Here is an 18,630-nt window from a genome sequence, read left to right as displayed (position 1 = left end):
ATAGTTGATGATATTGTTATGTGTATTCATATTGTTGATGATATTGTTATGTGTATTCATATAGTTGATGATATTGTTATGTGTATTCATATAGTTGATGATATTGTTGTGTGTATTCATATAGTTGATGATATTGTTATGTGTATTCATATAGTTGATGATATTGTTATGTGTATTCATATAGTTGATGATATTGTTATGTGTATTCATATAGTTAATGATATTGTTGTGTGTATTCATATAGTTGATGATATTGTTATGTGTATTCATATAGTTGATGATATTGTTGTGTGTATTCATATAGTTGATGATATTGTTATGTGTATTCATATAGTTGATGATATTGTTGTGTGTATTCATATAGTTGATGATATAGTTATGTGTATTCATATAGTTGATGATATTGTTATGTGTATTCATATAGTTGATGATATAGTTATGTGTATTCATATAGTTGATGATATTGTTATGTGTATTCATATAGTTGATGATATTGTTATGTGTATTCATATAGTTGATGATATTGTTATGTGTATTCATATAGTTGATGATATTGTTATGTGTATTCATATAGTTGATGATAGTGTTATGTGTATTCATATAGCTGATGATATTTCTGGTGAACAGTGTTATAATAGGCCTTAAATGTTTGATATAAATTAGATGCGTGGGGTGAATTTGTTCTGTGCCCATCTGTGTGTCCCAGGGTGATCTCCTACTGTATCATAGGTCTATAGACCAGGGTGATCTCCTACTGTATCATAGGTCTATAGACCAGGGTGATCTCCTACTGTATCATAGGTTTATAGACCAGGGTGATCTCCTACTGTATCATAGGTCTATAGACCAGGGTGATATCCTACTGTATCATATGTCTATAGACCAGAGTGATCTCATACTGTATCATAGGTTTATAGGCCAGGGTGATCTCCTACTGTATCATAGGTCTATAGACCAGGGTGATATCCTACTGTATCATAGGTCTATAGACCAGGGTGATCTCCTACTGTATCATAGGTCTATAGACCAGGGTGATCTCCTACTGTATCATAGGTCTATAGACCAGGGTGATCTCCTACTGTATCATAGGTCTATAGACCAGGGTGATCTCCTACTGTATCATAGGTCTATAGACCAGGGTGATCTCCTACTGTATCATAGGTCTGTAGACCAGGGTGATCTCCTACTGTATCATAGGTCTATAGACCAGGGTGATCTCCTACTGTATCATAGGTCTATAGACCAGGGTGATCTCCTACTGTATCATAGGTCTATAGACCAGGGTGATCTCCTACTGTATCATATGTCTATAGACTTGTCTTCTCAAAACAGACTTAAAACACAACAAGCAACAAACAAACATCTTCTCTTTCTAATCTACTGTTAATGGTTTTCACTCAGGGAGGTATTTTGTGTGGAAAGACTAACAACAACTTACACTTGCTCAAAACAGGTTTTGTGTATTCATTAGTGCCATTTAAAACTGTTGGCTGTGGAGTAAACTAATGAATACAACCCAGGTTGTAGCCTACGACTCGGCATGTTGATACCTGCCTGATGCTGAAACCTGAACGTAGCCTGAGGGGTAAACTATGATACTAGCTAGATATACTGGTTTTCTAAAGTTAGACAGCTTCAGTTAGCTTCACATTCCAGCTCAGGCCTCACCCATCAGAATATACAGAACAGAACAGAAAATATTTTTTAAATGACTTGACATGTTCTGGTTGTGAATTCAGGCTACAAGGTGAGAATCCTGCCAGGGATTATTGTAAAGTGTGCAGAGACATTAAATGTCTGGTGTAATGTTAGTATAGTGAATGACAGTAAAACACTCCTAACAGTAGAGACATTAAATGTCTGGTGTAATGTTAGTATAGTGAATGACAGTATAACACTCCTAACAGTAGAGACATTAAATGTCTGGTGTAATGTTAGTATAGTGAAGTATAACACTCCTAACAGTAGATACATTAAATGTCTGGTGTAATGTTAGTATAGTGAATGACAGTATAACACTCCTAACAGTAGATACATTAAATGTATGGTGTAATGTTAGTATAGTGAATGACAGTATAACACTCCTAACAGTAGATACATTAAATGTCTGGTGTAATGTTAGTATAGTTAATGACAGTATAACACTCCTAACAGTAGAGACATTAAATGTATGGTGTAATGTTAGTATAGTGAATGACAGTATAACACTCCTAACAGTAGAGACATTAAATGTATGGTGTAATGTTAGTATAGTGAAGTATAACACTCCTAACAGTAGAGACATTAAATGTCTGGTGTAATGTTAGTATAGTGAATGACAGTATAACACTCCTAACAGTAGAGACATTAAATGTCTGGTGTAATGTTAGTATAGTGAAGTAAAACACTCCTAACAGTAGATACATTAAATGTCTGGTGTAATGTTAGTATAGTGAATGACAGTAAAACACTCCTAACAGTAGATACATTAAATGTATGGTGTAATGTTAGTATAGTGAATGACAGTATAACACTCCTAACAGTAGAGACATTAAATGTCTGGTGTAATGTTAGTATAGTGAAGTATAACACTCCTAACAGTAGAGACATTAAATGTCTGGTGTAATGTTAGTATAGTGAATGACAGTATAACACTCCTAACAGTAGAGACATTAAATGTCTGGTGTAATGTTAGTATAGTGAATGACAGTATAACACTCCTAACAGTCTACTTCTACTGAGACAGGTTGGTGTCAGTTTAATCACACAACATGGAGCTGACTGGACGTGGTCAAGTCAAATTCAATATATCAACATTCATATAGTTCTACATTTAACATTTCATATGATAATGTAATTGTATCATAGTTCCTCTATAGTGTAGTGATCCTCTACATTTCATATGATAATGTAATTGTATCATAGTTCCTCTGTAGTGTAGTGATCCTCTACATTTCATATGATAATGTAATTGTATCATAGTTCCTCTATAGTGTAGTGATCCTTTCTAAATGAGCCACGTCACAATTCCAACCAAGTTACCCAATTGATGCCAATGGTGCGATGCGTAGGTTGTTCACCTTTAACACATGCAACCTGGGTTCACTTCCCTGCCCTGCTGTTTGCTACATTGGTGTCAGAAGTGGTGTCTGAGACATGCTTTTGTGTGAGCCAGGTAACAATTCCCACCATGTAGGTTAACCCTATTGGTGCAATACGTAGGGTGTTGGTTGACCTCCCTGCCCGCTGTTTTCAACTATATTAACAGCACAGGCTGCCTGTAGGGTGTTGACCTCCCTGCCTGCTGTTTTCAACTATATTAACAGAACAGGCTGCCCGTAGGGTGTTGACCTCCCTGCCTGCTGTTTTCAACTATATTAACAGCACAGGCTGCCCGTAGGGTGTTGACCTCCCTGCCTGCTGTTTTCAACTATATTAACAGCACAGGCTGCCCGTAGGGTGTTGACCTCCCTGCCTGCTGTTTTCAACTATATTAACAGCACAGGCTGCCTGTAGGGTGTTGACCTCCCTGCCTGCTGTTTTCAACTATATTAACAGCACAGGCTGCCTGTAGGGTGTTGACCTCCCTGCCTGCTGTTTTCAACTATATTAACAGCACAGGCTGCCTGTAGGGTGTTGACCTCCCTGCCTGCTGTTTTCAACTATATTAACAGCACAAGCTGCCTGTAGGGTGTTGACCTCCCTGTCTGCTGTTTTCAACTATATTAACAGAACAGGCTGCCTGTAGGGTGTTGACCTCCCTGCCTGCTGTTTTCAACTATATTAACAGCACAGGCTGCCTGTAGGGTGTTGACCTCTCTGCCTGCTGTTTTCAACTATATTAACAGCACAAGCTGCCCGACATTCGTTGAACAAAGAGACACAATAATACGAGTGAAAGGATTTTAGGATAATATCAGTAAGTGTTGATTTAGAGTTGTCTTCTGGGTTCAGCCTTCTAGTTGCCTTTAGCAACAGGTTGTAATGTAATAAATTACATCACAATGACATGTCCTCAGAGTTGGAAAGATCCTACATCTGAACACATTATTTAACATGGTGACATGGTGCTGCTAGTGAAAGAAAACATTAAGAGACAGAATACAGGCGGTGGAGTTTGCACAAAGTTTACGTACAACAATATATTGAACTAGGTAGACTGAGCATAGAGCTAAAGGCTGTAACCACGGGGAAGAAACTGTTCAGATTGGGGTCTATAACATCCAATCACAGAGGTTTACAGCAGTTGACAGTTGCAACTTCATTGCTAATAACTCAAACTTCCTTTTTCAGATAAAGGCATAATCTCTGTGCAGATGTAGGATCTGAATTTGATCACCCTGTTGCAGGAAAACTAAAACTTGCAGTGTATTTGATGTTTTAAAAGGCTTCTGAAGTTTGTCATTTCCACTTTCCGCTTTAAAATGTTAATTATAATCCACATAATTTTTCTGCTGTAGTAAACTGTCTCAAATTAAGATCCTACATCTGGAGCAAAACATCTGTCTTCCATGTGTATGACTCTATCAGGATATACATACCTCTCTCTAATGTATATGGCTCTATCAGGATATATATACCTCTCTCTAATGTATATGGCTCTATCAGGATATATATACCTCTCTCTAATGTATATGACTCTATCAGGATATATATACCTCTCTCTAATGTATATGGCTCTATCAGGATATATATACCTCTCTAATGTATATGACTCTATCAGGATATATATACCCCTCTCTAATGTATATGACTCTATCAGGATATATATACCTCTCTAATGTATATGACTCTATCAGGATATATATACCTCTCTCTAATGTATATGACTCTATCAGGATATATATACCTCTCTCTAATGTATATGACTCTATCAGGATATATATACCTCTCTCTAATGTATATGACTCTATCAGGATTCTCCTTTGACTGTTTGACATCTTGTATTTACTGTTGTTTAGGCTGGTTGAATGAGTTGTCTATGAAAGCTACTTCATCTGTAAGAAAACAGGCGTCTGCACCAGTGACTGTAAGTTATGTGATTTCCTCATGTGAAATTAAAAGTATGTTTGTAGCCTACGCAGTTATAAAATGGCTGAAACTGTGGCACATATTTCTCAGGACATTAGAAGTCAGATAAATGTGTTGAGACGTAGGAAAGATGGGCAAAATCTCGTTGGTCTTGGCTTTCTACACACTATTATAAGGTTAGTTGATGTCAGACATTCAATAGTCAGAGTAGGTTTGAGTTATGATCACTTATCATGCTGACAAACCTGATGGTCTCTGTGAACTGATCTGAACAGGTTTAGACTGGTCATCTATGATATGTAGGTTATATACAGTACATTCTCTGTCCTGCTACTGGTAGGACTATAACATTATGTGAACTGATCTGAAAAGGTTTAGACTGGTCATCTATGATATGTAGGTTATATACAGTACATTCTCTGTCCTGCTACTGGTAGGCCTGTAACGTTATGTGAACTGATCTGAACAGGTTTAGACTGGTCATCTATGATATGTAGGCTGTAGCCGAGGTATAGACCTTGATCTGCATATCACTAACAAACTACTATTATACATTATACATTATAACCTAGTCTACTTTACATAATATAACATCTACATATCACTAACAACCCACTACTATACATTATAACCTAGTCTACTTTACATAATATAACATATCACTAACAACCCACTACTGTACATTATAACCTAGTCTACTTTACATAATATAAAATCTCTTGTTGCTAATAAACTTTCTGAATGGATCAATGATTTCCCCCTCAGATCAATCATGTCCATTTTATCCCTTCTGTCTATATTCTCAGATACGTTTAGAAAACAGATTGAAAGTCAATAAATAGCCTACTTTTAAAGAATAAAAATAAGTGTGAGACATGGCCTTGTGTTGCTGTACTGTCTATAACTACCTTAACAAACAGTGACTTATTATTATTATTGTTATTATTATTATTATTATTGTTGCTGTACTGTCTATAACTACCTTAATAAACAGTGACTTATTATTATTATTGTTGCTGTACTGTCTAGAACTACCTTAACAAACAGTGACTTATTATTATTATTATTGTTGCTGTACTGTCTATAACTACCTTAACAAACAGTGACTTATTATTATTATTATTGTTGCTGTACTGTCTATAACTACCTTAACAAACAGTGACTTATTATTATTATTATTGTTGCTGTACTGTCTATAACTACCTTAACAAACAGTGACTTATTATTATTATTATTGTTGCTGTACTGTCTATAACTACCTTAACAAACAGTGACTTATTATTATTATTATTGTTGCTGTACTGTCTATAACTACCTTAACAAACAGTGACTTATTATTATTATTATTATTATTATTATTATTGTTGCTGTGCTGTCTATAACTACCTTAATAAACAGTGACTTATTATTATTATTGTTGCTGTACTGTCTATAACTACCTTAACAAACAGTGACTTATTATTATTATTATTATTATTATTATTATTGTTGCTGTACTGTCTATAACTACCTTAATAAACAGTGACTTATTATTATTATTGTTGCTGTACTGTCTAGAACTACCTTCACAAACAGTGACTTATTATTATTATTATTATTATTATTATTATTGTTGCTGTACTGTCTATAACTACCTTAATAAACAGTGACTTATTATTATTATTGTTGCTGTACTGTCTATAACTACCTTAACAAACAGTGACTTATTATTATTATTATTATTATTATTATTATTGTTGCTGTACTGTCTATAACTACCTTAACAAACAGTGACTTATTATTATTATTATTATTATTATTGTTGCTGTACTGTCTAGAACTACCTTAACAAACTGTGACTTATTATTATTATTATTATTATTATTATTATTATTATTGTTACTGTACTGTCTATAACTACCTTAACAAACAGTGACTTATTATTATTATTATTATTATTATTATTATTATTATTATTGTTGCTGTACTGTCTAGAACTACCTTAACAAACAGTGACTTATTATTATTATTATTGTTACTGTACTGTCTATAACTACCTTAACAAACAGTGACTTATTATTATTATTATTATTATTATTATTATTATTATTATTATTGTTGCTGTACTGTCTAGAACTACCTTAACAAACAGTGACTTATTATTATTATTATTATTATTATTGTTGCTGTACTGTCTATAACTACCTTAACAAACAGTGACTTATTATTATTATTGTTATTATTATTATTATTATTATTATTATTATTATTATTATTATTATTATTATTGTTGCTGTACTGTCTAGAACTACCTTAACAAACTGTGACTTATTATTATTATTATTATTATTATTATTAATATTATTATTGTTGTTGCTGTACTGTCTAGAACTACCTTAACAAACAGTGACTTATTATTATTACCAACAGTTACCATGGAGATTAAATGTCACAACTACGTTTTCATGTGATTGCATTAAAACATCTGATTGTTTCTATGTCTGTTAGTAAATGTTTTATAAGAGAAAATTAATAAATGATAACAATTGACATTAAATAATTACTGTGTTAACCACAACCAACATTTTGGATCTCTGTTTAGGGTTCAGTGCTCTAAAATGAGTCTCTCTGGGGAGAGAGAGGAGGGGGGCCCTGCCTCTGAAATGAGTCTCTCTGGGGGGAGAGAGGAGGGTGTTCTCTGTTTAGTGAGTCTGCCAGATAAGAGGCAGTAGGGATGACCATGGATGTTTTCTGTTTAGTGAGTCTGCCAGATAAGAGGCAGTAGAGATGACCAGGGATGTTCTCTGTTTAGTGAGTCCTCCAGGTCAAAGTCAGTAGGGATGACCAGGGATGTTCTCTGTTTAGTGAGTCCTCCAGATCAGAGGCAGTAGGGATGACCAAGGTTGTTCTCTGTTTAGTGAGTCCTCCAGGTCATAGTCAGTAGGGATGACCAGGGATGTTCTCTGTTTAGTGAGTCCTCCAGGTCATAGTCAGTAGGGATGACCAGGGATGTTCTCTGTTTAGTGAGTCCTCCAGATCATAGTCAGTAGGGATGACCAGGGATGTTCTCTGTTTAGTGAGTCCTCCAGATCAGAGGCAGTAGAGATGACCAGGGATGTTCTCAGTTTAGTGAGTCCACCAGATCAGAGGCAGTAGAGATGACCAGGGATCTTCTCTGTTTAGTGAGTCCTCCAGATCAGAGGCAGTAGGGATGACCAGGGATGTTCTCTGTTTAGTGAGTCTGCCAGATAAGAGGCAGTAGAGATGACCAGGGATGTTCTCTGTTTAGTGAGTCCTCCAGATCAGAGGCAGTAGAGATGACCAGGGATGTTCTCTGTTTAGTGAGTCCTCCAGGTCATAGTCAGTAGGGATGACCAGGGATGTTCTCTGTTTAGTGAGTCCTCCAGATCAGAGGCAGTAGGGATGACCAGGGATGTTCTCTGTTTAGTGAGTCCTCCAGATCAGAGGCAGTAGGGATGACCAGGGATGTTCTCTGTTTAGTGAGTCCTCCAGATCAGAGAGATTAGGGATGACCAGGGATGTTCTCTGTTTAGTGAGTCCTCCAGATCAGAGGCAGTAGGGATGACCAGGGATGTTCTCTGTTTAGTGTGTCCTCCAGGTCATAGTCAGTAGGGACGACCAGGGATGTTCTCTGTTTAGTGAGTCCTCCAGATCAGAGTCAGTAGGGATGACCAGGGATGTTCTCTGTTTAGTGTGTCCTCCAGGTCATTGTCAGTAGGGCTGACCAGGGATGTTCTCTGTTTAGTGAGTCCTCCAGGTCATAGTCAGTAGGGATGACCAGGGATGTTCTCTGTTTAGTGAGTCCTCCAGATCAGAGGCAGTAGGGATGACCAGGGATGTTCTCTGTTTAGTGAGTCCTCCAGATCAGAGGCATTAGGGATGACCAGGGATGTTCTCTGTTTAGTGAGTCCTCCAGATCAGAGGCAGTAGGGATGACCAGGGATGTTCTCTGTTTAGTGAGTCCTCCAGATCAGAGGCATTAGGGATGACCAGGGATGTTCTCTGTTTAGTGAGTCCTCCAGATCAGAGGCAGTAGGGATGACCAGGGATGTTCTCTGTTTAGTGAGTCTGCCGGATAAGAGGCAGTAGGGATGACCAGGGATGTTCTCTGTTTAGTGAGTCTGCCGGATAAGAGGCAGTAGGGATGACCAGGGATGTTCTCTGTTTAGTGAGTCCTCCAGATCAGAGGCATTAGGGATGACCAGGGATGTTCTCTGTTTAGTGAGTCCTCCAGATCAGAGGCAGTAGGGATGATCAGGGATGTTCTCTGTTTAGTGAGTCTGCCAGATCAGAGGCAGTAGGGATGACCAGGGATGTTCTCTGTTTAGTGAGTCCTCCAGATCAGAGGCAGTAGGGATGATCAGGGATGTTCTCTGTTTAGTGAGTCTGCCAGATCAGAGGCAGTAGGGATGACCAGGGATGTCCTCTGTTTAGTGAGTCTGCCAGATAAGATGCAGTAGGGATGACCAGGGATTTTCTCTTGATAAGTGAGTGAATTGGACCATTTTCTGTCCTGCTGAGCATTCAAAATGTAAGGAGTACTTTTGGGTGTCAGGGAAAATGTTCAGAGTAAAAAGTACATCATTTTCTTTATGACTGTAGTGAAGTAAAAGTTGTTAAAATATAAATAGTAAAGTAAAGGACAGATTCCCCCCAAAACTACTGAAGTAGTACTTTAAAGTATTTTACTGAAGTACTTTACACCACTGCATTAGAAGACAGATAAATGTGTTGATTTGAAGGAAAGACGGGCAGATTCTGGTAGGTCGGCTACGAACTATTATAAAGTTAGGTCGTCGTCAGACATTCAACAGTCACACTTGCTTCCATTCAGCCACAAGAGCATTAGGGACGTCGGGCACTGATGTTGGGTTATTAGGCCTGGCTCGCAGTCAGTGTTCAATTTCATCCCAAAGGTGTTCGATTGGTTGAAGTCAGGGCTCTGTGCAGGCCAGTCAAGTTCATCCACAGCGATCTTGAGAAGCCATTTCTGTATGGACCTTGCTTTGTGCATGGGGACATTGTCATGCTGAAACAGGAAAGGGCCTTATCCAAACTGTTGCCACAAAGTTGGATGCACACAATCGTCTAGAATGTCATTTTTATGCTGTAGCGTTAAGATTTCTCTTCACTAGAACTAGGGGGCCCGAACCATGAAAAACAGCCCCAGACCATCATTCCTCATCCACCAAACTTTACAGTTGGCACTATGCATTCGGGCAGGTAGCGTTTTCGAGGCATCCGCCAAACCCAGATTCTTCTGTCGGACTGCCAGATGGTGAAGCGTGATTCATAACTCTAAAGAACATGTTTCCACTGCTCCAGAGTCAAATGGCAGCGAGCTTTACACCACTCAAGCCGATACTTGGCATTGCGCATGGTGATCTTGTGTGCGGCTGCTCGGCCATGGAAACTAATTTCATGAAGCTCCCAACTAACAGTTATTTTGCTGACGTTGCAGTTTGGAACTCGTTATTGAGTGTTGCAACAGAAGACAGACCATTTTAATGCGCTTCCGTACTTGGCAGGCCCGTTCTGTGAGCTTGAGTGGCCTACCACTTCACGGTTGAGCCGTTGTTGCTCCTAGATGTTTCCACTTCACAATAACAGCACTTACAGTTGACTGGAGCAGCTATAGCAGGAATTTGAAGAACTGACTTTGTTGGAAAGGTGGCATCCTATGACGGTGCCACGTTGAAAGTCACTGAGCTCTTCAGTACTGGTCATTCTACTGCCAATGTTTGTCTATGGAGATTGCATGGCTGTCTGTCCGACTTTATACACCTGTCAGCAACTGGTGTGGCTGAAATAGCCAAATCCACTAATTTGAAGGGGTGTCCACATATGTTTGTATATATAGTGTAGATTCTCTGTCCTGCTGCTGGTAGGACTATAACGTTATGTGAACTGACCTGAACAGGTTTAGACTTGTCATCTATGATATGTAGGTTATATACAGTACATTCTCTGTCCTGCTACTGGTAGGACTATAACATTATGTGAACTGACCTGAACAGATTTAGAATGGTCATCTATGATATGTAGGTTATATACAGTACATTCTCTGTCCTGCTACTGGTAGGACTATAACATTACGTGAACTGATCTGAACAGGTTTAGGCTGGTCATCGATGACATGTTGGCTATAGCCGAGGTATAGACTTTCATCTGCATATCACTAACAACCCACTACTATACATTATAACCTAGTCTACTTTACATAATATAAAATCTCTTACTTGTTGCAAATTAACCTTTTCTGAATGGATCAATAATTTCCCCCTCAGATCAATCATGTCCATTTTATCCTTCCTGTCTATATTCACATTTAGAAAACAACAGATTGAAAGACAATAAATAAATAGCCTACTTTTAAAGAATAAAAATAAGTGTGAGACATGGCCTTGTGTTGCTGTACTGAACTAGAACTGTACTGTCTATAACTACCTTAACAAACAGTGACTTATTATTATTATTGTTGCTGTACTGTCTAGAACTACCTTAACAAACAGTGACTTATTATTATTATTATTATTATTGTTGTTGTACTGTCTATAACTACCTTAACAAACAGTGACTTATTATTATTATTATTATTATTATTGTTGCTGTACTGTCTATAACTACCTTAACAAACAGTGACTTATTATTATTATTATATTATTATTATTATTATTATTGTTGCTGTACTGTCTATAACTACCTTAACAAACAGTGACTTATTATTATTATTATTATTGTTGCTGTACTGTCTATAACTACCTTCACAAACAGTGACTTATTATTATTATTGTTGCTGTACTGTCTATAACCACCTTAACAAACAGTGACTTATTATTATTATTGTTGCTGTACTGTCTATAACTACCTTAACAAACAGTGACTTATTATTATTATTATTATTGTTGCTGTACTGTCTATAACTACCTTCACAAACAGTGACTTATTATTATTATTGTTGCTGTACTGTCTATAACCACCTTAACAAACAGTGACTTAATAATAATAATAATAATAATAATAATAATATTGTTGCTGTACTGTCTATAACCACCTTAACAAACAGTGACTTATTATTATTACAGACAGTTACCATGGAGATGAAATGTCACAACTACGTTTTCATGTGATGCATTAAATCATCTGACTGTTTCTATGTCTGTTAGTAAATGTTTTATAAGAGATAAATAATAAATGATAACAATTGACATTAAATAATTACTGTGTTAACCACAACCAACATGTTGGATCTCTGTTTAGGGGTCCCTGCCTCTAAAATGAGTCTCTCTGGGGAACATGACGCCAAAGCTAAGAGGTGAGATGACAATTTTTGATATCATTATTATGAGTTTATTTCCAAAATGTTCACATTTGTTTTTTTTATCAGAAATGGTTGCTATGGGTACCTTCAATATTACTGTTCTCAGATTTGTAACTAATAGATTTTAGATGGGTGTATATATATATATATATATATATATATATATATATATATATATATATATATATATATATATACTCACGTAGCTATCTTAATTAAGATGAAAGCACTTACTGTAAATCACTCTGGATAAGAACATCTGCTAAATCAGGGGTTCTCAATCCGGGGTCTGTGGAGGTACTGCAGGGGTTCTCAATCCGGGGTCTGTGGAGGTACTGCAGGGGTTCTCAATCCGGGGTCTGTGGAGGTACTGCAGGGGTTCTCAATCCGGGGTCTGTGGAGGTACTGCAGGGGTTCTCAATCCGGGGTCTGTGGAGGTACTGCTGGGGTTCCACGGCACTGTACTCATTGCAATGTTAGACATGTGATAGAATTTCCACATGATACGACCACTTTTTCTACTCTTAATTATTGCCTAATTTAATGGAATGCATAATGTTTTTTACCAATTCTGATGGTTGTTACAAGCAGAATATTGACAATATAACCATTACATCAACACACTCTTCACACCCGTTTAACAACTCTAAATATCTTTGGCATAGTAGGTATCAAGTCCCTTGCCAATAATGTTTCCTACAACATTGCAGACAATGTTCATATTCATCTAACACATATTACTCCCTAGATACCTTCAAATGTCTAATTTATAGCCACGCCGAATTTAGGATTATTATTTAACAACATGATGTTGTGCTCCAAAGGAAGAACTTGAAATAACATGATGTTTATTAAAATATGGAATCACTAAAAGTTCTATATATTATTGGGTTCAGTGAACCTGTAGAGTTCTGATAACCAAAAGGTTCATGTTTTGAGGATGGGAACCCAGCAGCCCTCCAGTGGTCAGAACAAGTCCACCCATTTATTCCAGCACCCGGCCCGGGATTAGAACCAGCCACCGTTCAGCCATAGGTCATACTCCCTCCACAGCTCCAACTCCTTAGCCGCTGGGTGAAAACCTGAGTTAATCTTCAGAAATAAGCATGAATTAATCTGCTAAAATGAAGACAAAATGCTATGCAGACAAACTAACTAAATATTAACTAAGGTTAACAGCAGGTGTACTAAGTAGTTAAGAGTTAACAGCAGCTGTCCTAAGTAGTTAAGAGTTAACAGCAGGTGTACTAAGTAGTTAAGAGTTAACAGCAGGTGTCCTAAGTAGTTAAGAGTTAACAGCAGGTGTCCTAAGTAGTTAAGAGTTAACAGCAGGTGTCCTAAGTTAACTACTTAATTAACTACTTAGGACACCAGAGTGGACTGAGGTGATCTTGGGGAATAACGACGGAGTTTGTTACAGTGTTGAGACACCGAAGTTTACTGTTCAATTTGCTTTTCTCTTTACAGTCAGAGACAGTGTGAGTGTAGCCAGATCCTTTTCACTCTCTATCCTTGTTTCAATTTGTGTTTCACCGGATTCATCATCGAGACGAGGGACAGACGAACGACCTGCTAACTAACCAAGCTAGTCGGTACAGCTCGGTAAGCTAGCTAGCTACTCTACCAGCAGCATCCTAGTTATCCTAGCCAGCCGGTACAGCTCGGTAAGCTAGCTAGCTACTCTACCAGCAGCATCCTAGTTATCCTAGCTAGTCGGTACAGCTCGGTAAACTAGCTAGGTACTCTAACAGCAGCATCCTAGTTATCCTAGCTAGTCGGTACAGCTCGGTAATCTAGCTAGGTACTCTACCAGCAGCATCCTAGTTATCCTAGCTAGTCGGTACAGCTCGGTAATCTAGCTAGCTACTCTACCAGCAGCATCCTAGTTATCCTAGCTAGTCGGTACAGCTCGGTAAACTAGCTAGCTACTCTACCAGCAGCATCCTAGTTACCATAGCTACCACTACATCATCACCGGCTGTCTGCATTTCTTGTGGACCGATGGAGCTCCCCGGTTGTTTCTTCCACCTGTTAAATCCCGTGGAGGGCTTCTCCCTCTCTCGTTGACGGATGCTGGCTACCTCTGTCCGGTTGTCCTCTCTTCACGAGATGGACGGTAACTTTAGTGTTTAACCCCTCTGTGTCCAAGGACCGAACTTTTGAATATTATTTTCAGGACGCCTCAATAGCAGGTATTGAACCCCGGGTAAATAATCACTAGTCAGAACCTCAACCTCAGTATACATTCATTATAAAAATCATCTTAATATCTGATATTGTGAGTAAACAACCTCGAGAGTGCGTCTTCCAGCCCTCCAATAAATGACATAATTCAACCCTCCCGGTTAGTAAATTTACCTCAACATCCCCCGGAGAAGGCAGAGTAACGACACCAGCCTTTTAGCGGGGCTGACAGACTGACTACAACGCTCGCGACGCTAAATTAATCTCGTCATTTAAAATGACACACTGCTCGCGCGCAACTCTTCTTATTTTTCCCCATCTGAGCTCAGAGTAGATGAGAGATGTAATGTTTGTCTCTGTTGTGTTGAAGACCAATCAAGCAGGAGAGACCAGCCTCCCCTGTTCCCAGCTGTGTGTCCATGAAGAGTGACTGGTCTATGATTCTACCTATAGAGTTTAGAGAGGGAGACTTTTCTACTGAACAAAGGTAAGAAGAACTAATGGGTGATGGTCAGTGAGTTAAACAACACTGTCTCTAGTCATTTCTCCTCTCACATTTTCCCATTTATTGTTGTTGTTTTCATAATCCATAGGCTAATCATTTTGTCCATTTTCATAGTCCTAATGTAACGGATGTGAAACGGCTAGCTTAGTTAGCGTGGGCGCTAAATAGCGTTTCAATCAGTGACGTCACTTGCTCTGAGACCTTGAACTAGTAGTTCCCCTTGCTCTGCAAGGGCCGCGGCTTTTGTGGAGCGATGGGTAACGATGCTTCGAGGGTGACTGTTGATGTGTGCAGAAGGTCCCTAGTTCGCGCCCGGGTATGGGCGAGGGGACGGTCTAAATTTGTACTGTTACACTAAGACAATATTAAACAAACACAACATTCCCTCCGTGTGTGTGTGTGTGTACTCCCTGGATGAGGAGATGTAATCTCATGTTTTGTCCACAGAAACCAACAGGAGAGATCAGAGTCAGAGATTCTCAGTGGTCAGTCTTCCCAGAGTCATCAAACAGACCTGGCCTCCATATTCAGTGTATGTGGTCCTGTTATGTACATTCGTTTTTGTTTACCTCAAGTAAAGTTGATCTGTCAATAATTCATTAATGTGTTAATGAGAAAAGCATTTCTTCTCTTGCTTAACTTATATACTTTATTTATTTCAGTTGCTTGAACAGAAAATTATGACATTTGTGAAGAACGAGATGAAGATGTTCAAGAGGATTCTTAGTCCAGAACTCCCAGAAGGCTTTGAGAGTCAGAAGCAGGATAAGGAAGTGGTGGATGCTGAAGATGAGAAGGAGGAGAGCAGTGCCAGAGAGGGGGCTCTGAAGATCACACTGCACGTCCTGAGGAAAATGAACCAGAAGGAGCTTGCTGACACACTGGAGAAATGTAAGATCTGTCTGCCTCATGTTGAATGCTGTTTTATAACATTTAAAAGCTGTAGCTAAAGTACAGCTAAAGTAGCTGTGTAACTCAATGATATTGTAGCAGCCTTAACACAACACCTAGTGACCTCATCAAGTAGCAGCAGGGATGTGTTGTGGTGATTAATTTAGAGAGAGAGAGACAACATAAATTATACCATCAATAATATGATCAGTCACACCAGTCTGTAATGCATTATGACAAAATTTACACATTTATACAGTCTGTTAACAGAATGAATTATTATAATGTAAAACTTTATAACAGTCCTATAATACTGTAGGCATTAAAACAGACGTAATATTAATATCCTATGTGTTATTTATTCATTCAGATGAGCTTGCTGTGATTTGCCAACGTGAAATCAAATCTAATCTAAAGAAGAAGTTTCAATGTGTATTTGAGGGGATCGCTAAACAAGGAAACCCAACACTTCTCAATAAGATCTACACAGAGCTCTACATCACAGAGGGTGGAACAGGAGAGGTCAATAATGAACATGAGCTGAGACAGATTGAGACAACAACCAGGAAACAAGCAAGACCAGAGACTGCAATCAAATGTAACGACATCTTCAAACCCTTAACTGGACAAGACAAACGTATCAGAACTGTGATGACAAAGGGAGTCGCTGGCATTGGAAAAACAGTCTCTGTGCAGAAGTTCATTCTGGACTGGGCTGAAGGAAAAGCAAATCAGGATGTCCAATTTGTATTTTCATTCCCTTTTCGGGAGCTGAATTTGATGAAAGAGGACAAACACACTTTTATTGAACTTCTCAATCACTTCTCAATGGAAACCAAACAATCAGGAATCTCCATCTACAACAAGTACAAAGTTCTGTTCATCTTTGATGGTCTGGATGAGTGCCGACTGCCCCTAGACTTCCAGAAGAACAAGATCTGTTGGGACGTCACAGAGTCAACCTCAGTGGATGTTCTGCTGACAAATCTCATCAAGGGAAATCTCCTTCCCTCTGCTCTCCTCTGGATAACTACCCGACCTGCAGCAGCCAATAAGATCCCTTCAGGGTGTGTTGACCAGGTGACAGAGGTACGAGGGTTCAATGACCCACAGAAGGAGGAGTACTTCAGGAAGAGATTCAGTGATGAGGACCTGGCCAGCAGAATCATCTCACACATAAAGACATCAAGGAGCCTCCACATCATGTGCCACATTCCAGTCTTCTGTTGGATTTCTGCAACAGTCCTTGAACACATGCTGAAACATAAGAGAGAAGAGATGCCCAAGACTCTGACTGAGATGTACACACACCTTGTGGTGTTTCATACCAAACAGAAGAATGAAAAGTATCTTGGGAAAGAAGAGACAGGTCCACACTGGAATAAAGAGAGCATTCTGTCACTGGGAAAACTGGCTTTTCAACAGCTTGTGAAGGGCAATCTGATTTTCTATGAAGAAGACCTGAAAGAGGCTGGAATTGATGTCAATGAAGCCTCAGTGTACTCAGGATTGTGCACACAGCTCTTTAAAGAGGAATGTGTGCTGTACCAGGACAAGGTGTACTGCTTCGTACATCTGAGCATTCAGGAGTTTCTGGCTGCTGTATATGTGTTCTTCTCATTCATCAACAACAATGAGAATGTAATGGCCAAACCTCAATCAACGTCCAGGAACCTTTCTGTGAGGATCAGACAAAGGCGTAAAGTTGCTTTCTACAGGAGTGCTGTGGATAAAGCCTTACAAAGTGAGACAGGAAACCTGGACCTTTTCCTCCGCTTCCTTCTGGGCCTCTCACTGGAGTCCAATCAGAAGTACTTACGAGGTCTACTGACAAAGACAAGAAGCAGCTCACAGAGCCATGAAGAAACAGTTGAGTACATCAAGGAGAAGATCAGGGAGAATCCCTCTCAAGAGAGGTGCATCAATCTGTTCCACTGTCTGAATGAACTGAATGACCATTCTCTATTGGAGGAGATCCAAAGATACCTGAGCTCAGGAAGTCTCTCAAAACCCAACCTGTCACCTGCACAGTGGTCAGCTCTGGTCTTTGTGTTGCTGACTTCAGAAAAGGAGCTGGATGTGTTTGACCTGAAGAAATACTCCAGATCAGAGGAAGGTCTTCTGAGGCTGCTGCCAGTGGTCAAAGCCTCCAGAGCTGCTCTGTGAGTAAATAAAATGACATTTAAGAACTAATCATCAGGAAGAAATATTCAGTTCAGAGGAAAATATGCATTATAATATGTGTATAATATTATATTTATAAAACATATTGAATAAATTCATTGATTTTCACATTAGTATAACAATATGACCATACAATTCTAGGAGACGGAAGATGAATCTATATGTTGTTTGAGAGAATAAACCAAATGCATCTGCCATTGTCCTTCTACACTACTGGTGTTAAATTAACAGTGTGTTTGTGAAGTCATGATGATCTCTTTGTCAGGCTGTCAGGCTGCGGAGTCACAGAGGAAGGCTGTGCTTCTCTGGTCTCAGCTCTCAGGTCAAACCCCTCACACCTGAGAGAGCTGGACCTGAGTAACAATGACCTGAAGGATTCAGGAGTGAAGCTGCTCTCTGCTGGACTGGGGAATCCCCACTGTAAACTGGAGACTCTGAGGTCAGTATTATCAGATATGAAAGTACTTTATGTATGTAGTTCTCCCATTTGAAAAGTCGTAATTATTTGGTTATATTCACTTATAGTGTATTAAAG

The 18,630-nt window shown here is 38.8% G+C and overlaps 1 protein-coding gene and 1 long non-coding RNA gene across 2 annotated transcripts in view; both read left to right on the top strand.

Annotated features, from left to right (window-relative positions):
• The window catches only part of LOC139421744 (uncharacterized), a 261,838-nt gene extending 254,155 nt beyond the window's left edge, over positions 1-7,683 (top strand). The window contains exons 2-3 of the long non-coding RNA XR_011635677.1: positions 4,941-5,008; positions 7,592-7,683. This is a non-coding gene — a long non-coding RNA (uncharacterized lncRNA). The remainder of the gene's footprint in view (positions 1-4,940; positions 5,009-7,591) is intronic.
• Positions 7,684-12,306: 4,623 nt separating this feature from the next.
• LOC139422619 (NLR family CARD domain-containing protein 3-like) lies at positions 12,307-18,077 on the top strand. The gene is made up of 2 exons (XM_071173765.1): positions 12,307-12,325; positions 16,282-18,077. The coding sequence occupies exons 1-2, from the start codon at positions 12,307-12,309 to the stop codon at positions 18,075-18,077; spliced, it is 1,815 nt and encodes a 604-aa protein (XP_071029866.1).
• Positions 18,078-18,630: the final 553 nt, after the last annotated feature.

Source organism: Oncorhynchus clarkii, chromosome 12, assembly GCF_045791955.1.
Source record: "Oncorhynchus clarkii lewisi isolate Uvic-CL-2024 chromosome 12, UVic_Ocla_1.0, whole genome shotgun sequence".
Classification (NCBI taxonomy): domain Eukaryota; kingdom Metazoa; phylum Chordata; class Actinopteri; order Salmoniformes; family Salmonidae; genus Oncorhynchus; species Oncorhynchus clarkii.
Note: the sequence above shows the minus strand (reverse complement) of the source record. Positions and strands in the feature narration are given on the sequence as shown.